This window comes from Hemibagrus wyckioides, linkage group LG05 (assembly GCF_019097595.1).
Source record: "Hemibagrus wyckioides isolate EC202008001 linkage group LG05, SWU_Hwy_1.0, whole genome shotgun sequence".
Classification (NCBI taxonomy): domain Eukaryota; kingdom Metazoa; phylum Chordata; class Actinopteri; order Siluriformes; family Bagridae; genus Hemibagrus; species Hemibagrus wyckioides.
Genome location: NC_080714.1, coordinates 20,036,642 through 20,042,641, shown reverse-complemented (window position 1 = coordinate 20,042,641; position 6,000 = coordinate 20,036,642). Strand labels below are relative to the sequence as shown.

Here is a 6,000-nt window from a genome sequence, read left to right as displayed (position 1 = left end):
TTCTCTAAATTATTATTATTATAGTTGATCAGATTTATGTTATTAAGGTTACCTATGGTGTTTATAAGGTCTGATTTCATTTCTGTCATATACAATTAAAAAAAAATACTGATTTAAAGGCGTGGCCCATGTGCAGTTAAATATTTACAGTCGGATAGATTAAAAAGGTGAAATTCACGTGTACATAAAATAAATCACGTTGTCTGCGAAGACACTGCAGACAAAGAGGCGGCTACAGCCGTCGGATCCTTGGCTCCTCCCATTACAGTTCTAACGCTTCTGCTATTGGCTGGTGAATGCCATCGTCCCTCTCTCTATTGGTTTGCTACTTTGTCACCGAACCTAAGTCCATTTTTTGTCCGCAGGGAATGCCGTAGCGTACTCTTCATAACAGGACATCTGACACATAAATAGCGGGAATATTTTAGAAATCGATGAACCACTATTGGATCGTATGAAGGTGAGTGGAATGAGCTTAATCACATTGTTGCGACGTGCGAGCACAATGAGGATAACGAGAGGCAGAGCCAATGAGGCGTGTGCCATTCCTGAGAATAGTTCATAATGATGTTACCTACAGCTTACAACCTAAAGCACAGTTTGTCTGTAATGTTGATCTCGGTGTACATGCATGCTGTGTGATAATACTTTATTTAATAATTCTGCAAAGTTACTATTCAACATAGATTCTTATTTTTTTTCTACCGTACTGACTAGTACAGTATTTATTATTTTGACATATTGTTTAACATGCGCTCGTGAACGCACCCTGAATGCCTTGTATTTCAGTGCAGACATGCTGCCAGTAAACCTTGATGTATTATTGTAATTTGAGATATTATTTAATCGGCTATAGGCTAATAAGATCGGTTCTTAATAAGATCCTGGACCTTGAGTACTAGATCTTGAGTATATGTTTACTATATATATATATATATATATATATATATATATATATATATATATATATATATATTTTAAATAGGTGTGTCCAGTAGCTATGCATTGACTCTATTAACAGCACACAATTTAGGACACATTGGAATGATAATTATAATTAGAAGTAATGAACAGCTTCAAAACATTGACAGCTTCCACCACGCATACCAGGCTGTAGGTAAAAGCTTTGCTTCCTCCTTTCATTAGTGAAGGAAGCTGACTTTAATCTGATGTGATTAGGCGAGTTGATGGCACACTGTCATGTTCTCTCAAGTGCAAAAATGTAGTCTGTCCCGTTGGTGCACTTTCAGTCTCTCTATGTTATGACATTCATGTCATACAGAGGCATCGTCAGCTTAACATCTTTTATTTTAACTGTTTTTTATACCCAGAGCTGAGGTGTGAGATTATGTTTACACATGCTAAGACCATTGCCCTTGATTTGTAAGGTTGAAAGGTTAAGATGGGACCATTAAAGGTCACACTGGTATAATACGGGGTTTTGTGCATTGCAGTTGCAGGGAATGAAACATGCAGTGGAAGTGTCATTTATTATTCACTCATCTTCAGTGAATGCTTTATCCCGGTCATGGTTGCAGTGGATCTCTTGGGAGCACTGGTTGTGAGGCAGGAATACACCATGGAAGGGGCACTGGTCAATCACAGGGCACCATAGCACCCACACGTTCACACACAATCACACTATGGGGCATTTTCCCATAAAGAATCCACTTGCAGGCATGTTTCTGGGAAACGGGATGAAACCAGAGAACTCAGTGGAAACATTAATTTTTAATTGTTTTCCGTCCTAAATGTCAGTAATAGGAGGAATGCTGGCCTCAGATGAAGTTAATAATCAGGTGCTGCATAGCATAGACTCTAGAATCAGGTTTTGTTAATAGTTGATGCATCTATGAGAAGGTAAATTCCTATGATACCTGTAAACTGTACACTGTTTTACACAAACACACCCATGGACACACCCTGTGTGTTGGCTCGCATTGACCCGGTCATTTCATGTGTCTTGTATGGATTGTATTCTAATAAGATAACCACATGCATTTATACTGATTCAGACAGAAAAGAGAGAGTCAGGCAAATTCAAATCTGATAATTTCATTTATTTATGAATAAGATCTACAAAAACATGCAATGTTTTTAAAAATCTTGCTAGGTTCCAGCTCCAGACTTCATGGATCATTTGGGTCACCTATTAGGAGGGATTTTGTTGTGAACTGTGGTGTGGAGAGACAGATGTTTTTACACCTGTATGTGGCTAAAAAATCATCTCAGACCTCCGGAAGTAGATTAAGCGATTAGATTTAAATCTGTTTCTAAAATAGGTGGATTTTCACTTTTGTTATTATGTGCATAATCTCCATCTGAAATGAATCCTGATGCTTAGTCAGTGTCCTGTTGGTATATGTAAAGCATTTGCAACATCTGACCAGGAAATTGATTCATGTTTTCACTGCCTGGCTTTACAGGAATCGGATAACATAGAAGTAGTGAAAATAAGCTTGTGGTTTGTTGTAACACTCCTTGGCTTGTGTACTCCTCCTCAGTCATTTATAACACTTTCAGCTTGCTTTATCATTTCCGGCATAGACAATGGATTAACATGAGAGTTTAGATTCAGAGGAAAAGGGAGATGTGGTACATGAGTAGGCAAATTCAGCCAACTTCGTTGAGTTCTACAGCTTCTCTGAATTGCTGTCACAATGGTGAGCACCGGCAGGAAAACCGGAACCCCTCTGTGCTGATGGCACGATGTTGAGAGCGACTTGGTTCATTAAATTATAATTATGCTCTGCAGCAGGCGGGTGACACTACTGGTGTTCATAGAGGATGGTGTTAATTAGCTTCAAATGCCCTGTGATTGTCATCTTGACTCACAGCATCACTGAACAAGCAATTAAAACCTGTTTAGTGATGGAATAATTTCAGAAAAGCATACTGATATGATATGACCTAAAATATCCAGCTGGATACATGACTACTGAGTGGTGAAGCAGATCATCTGTATTATTATTATTATTATTTAAAAGTAACAAATGAAAATTTAGCCTACAACTAGGGGCAGGAAATACGTAAGGAATCAAACATTGTTTTGGTTGACAACTTATCCATTAGCAGCGATCTGTTTTATACTTTTTATTCCTTTCATGGTTACTTTTAATGTTGTGGAACATCCACACAACTACAGTAGTTAGTTCCTGTTATCACTTCTGTTATAGCAGCTATAAACTGTCGATCCCTTGCCATTCTGTGTTTTTTCTCACACTTGATACTGTAAAGACATAAAATGCTAGTCTAAAGTTACATAATTGCTTCGGACTATTACAACACTGACATCGGAGACTCTAAAAAAAAATCAAAATAAAACAAAAATGCTAATTCGCCCCATCGCCCCATATCAGCAATGCTACACGGTTTTTTTTTACATTGGTTTATATGGAGTACATCAATATACCCTCACTGAGAACTTCATTAGGACCACTATACTAATACCGGGCACTTTTTGTTCTCAAATCTCATGACATGGATTGAAGATGTTGGGAATATTCCCATGAGATTGTAGTCCATGGTCACATGATTGTATCACACAACTCTTGCAGATTTAGCAGGTGCACTTTCATGCTGTGAATCTCCTATTCTACCACATCTCAAAGGTGTTCTTTTGGATTCAGATGCAGTGTCTGGAAAAGCCACTGAAGAACTCATTGTCATGTTCATGAGGAGACTTTTGCTTTGTGACATTATCATGCTGGAATTAGTCACTATAAGATGATAAATTGAGCATATGATGGGATGCACATGGTCAGCAACAATACTAAAAGATGCTCTGGCACTCAAGCGATGATTGATTGGTATTGAAGCGTGAGCCATTATACCACCTCTATCAGCCTGGACTGTTGCCACAAGGCAGGTTGGTTTCATGGATTCATGCTGTTGGCTGCCCCTACCATCTGTGTGCCTCAGCAGAAATCGAGATTTATCTGTTTTTCCAGTCTTCTGTCCAGAAAACTCTTTTATTTTTTGTGTCTGTGCCCACTGCCGCCTCAGCTTTCTGTTCTTGGATGACAGAAGTGGACCCTGATGTTGTCTTCAGCTGTTGCAGTCTACCTCAAGGCTCAGCATTTCGTGCATTCTGAGATTCTTTTCTGTTCAACACAAATTCATCTTAGTGTTTATTTGAGTTACTCTAGCCTTTCTTTCAGCTCAAACCAGTCTTGAAGTGCAGCATTCTGAACAAAGCTAAGCAGTTATAGAAATGCTCAAACCAGCCTTTGCATACTAACAAAGTCAGTGAGATCACATTTTTTCTTCATTCTGATAGTTGATGTGAATGTTGCCTGAAGCTGTTGGGCCACATCTAACATGTTTTTATGCACTGCACGGCTTCATGAATGAGACGCTGTGGGGGTGTTCCTAATAAAGTGCCCTTTGAGTGTATATCCCTGCACTTATTCAGCCATTGTCAGTATGTTTTTGGGAGGTGATGGGAAACTGGAGAACCCAGAAGAAACCAACATGAGTACAAAAATCCACACAGACTGTAACCTGAGCTCAAACCTTGGAACCATGACACAGCAACGCTACCAACTGCACAACATGCCACCATTGTCACATTATATATTTGTAGTATATATTGACTACCTATAATTGCAGTACTGAGCAATAGGAGCTCCTATTTATTCCTCTGTTTGTTGCAACATGGCACAGCAGAGAAGCTCGGTTTTGATTGAACACCCGGCCTTGCAGCACTTTTCAGCACCTCGACGGTTGTGCCCTCAGGGAGGAACAGATTTTTTTTTTTGTAGCATGTACAGAGTTTTTAGGAATGCCATTCCTTTCTCAGGCTTTTGCTAACTTATTTGCAGCATGTAAAAATGCATCATAGGATTTTTTGGCATAGACATCCCGGTCTTTAAATAGTCATTGTACAAGATGTTTGAAAAGGAGCAGGAAGAGAGAGAGAGAGAGAGAGAGACTCTAGTGGTAATGTGAAAGTAATGATCTGTTGGTCAGTGGTTTGATCATAAAATGAAAAGCAGTTCTCAGTCTGAGTATTGCAGTAAAGTTCTGCATCTTTTTATTGTAGAAATGTCCTGCCTCTGCAAAGCATTGAGATTTTCTCTGTGTGTATATTTGGAATCATTTTGTACCACTGGATATACCACACATCTCCACTGTGGCTATCAGAGTTGTTAGGCAGTGATGTTATTTAGGTAAACATAATATTCTAAGGCAAACAAAAATGCAATAAAGGCAAGCTGAGATTTTTTATTACTACTTTCGGTTACTATGGTTATATTGTAAATAGGTTGTCATGTCAAAGTTTGGGGTAGTGACTAATCCTTTGAGCTGGCCTTGTTTGCTTATAGATATGAGAAGGGCAGCCTCACACACACTCACAGCCCGGTACACACAGGGTTATTCTAAAGGTGCTTTCACACTTATTAATCAGAGCAAAATTGATATTTTTGGTTTGTTTGCTATTTCAAAGTGTACTCATGAAGCGGCTTTCATTCATTGTTCGGAAATACAGTCATGGACTCATCCAAAACTTACCTGAGCTCCAGGAATATGTAGTTGTGCGAAATAAATAATTAAATAATTCTATAAATAACTAGTTCAAGATGCTCTGTGCATCACATCCAGTGTTTATTTTAAATATCCTGAGCACAAGGCATTGCTGCAGCTTTGTCCTGAGATGTTTGTGCCTCATAGGTCAGTTTAGCATCTCACATCTATAAAACATTCAAGATAGTTCTCTCTGCAGTCTAGGTTAGTGGACTAGGGTTGGACCTGATGCAGTTTCTCCTATAATCTTAACCCTAAGCACTGACCTTAACATAAGAGATACTATACAACCCTGAACAACAAATACACTTAATTCTGCCTGAAACACACTAAGTAGGAGATAAGTAGGAGGAGCTGGCTCCTAGATTTGGTCAGTCGACTATGACTATGACTTTTGGTCAGTTTCTCCAGGATTTCAGGATTTTGCGATCGCCAAAATAAACAAAATCAATCTAGCTTTGCAATATTCAGAGC

The 6,000-nt window shown here is 38.8% G+C and overlaps 1 protein-coding gene across 1 annotated transcript in view; it reads left to right on the top strand.

Moving 5' to 3' along the window:
* Positions 1–306: 306 nt before the first annotated feature.
* cttnbp2nlb (CTTNBP2 N-terminal like b) overlaps positions 307–6,000 on the top strand; it is a 29,663-nt gene continuing 23,969 nt past the window's right edge. Inside the window, exon 1 of the mRNA XM_058390042.1 lies at positions 307–460. Within this exon, the coding sequence (XP_058246025.1) occupies positions 455–460 (6 nt within the window). The 5' untranslated portion in view covers positions 307–454. The remainder of the gene's footprint in view (positions 461–6,000) is intronic.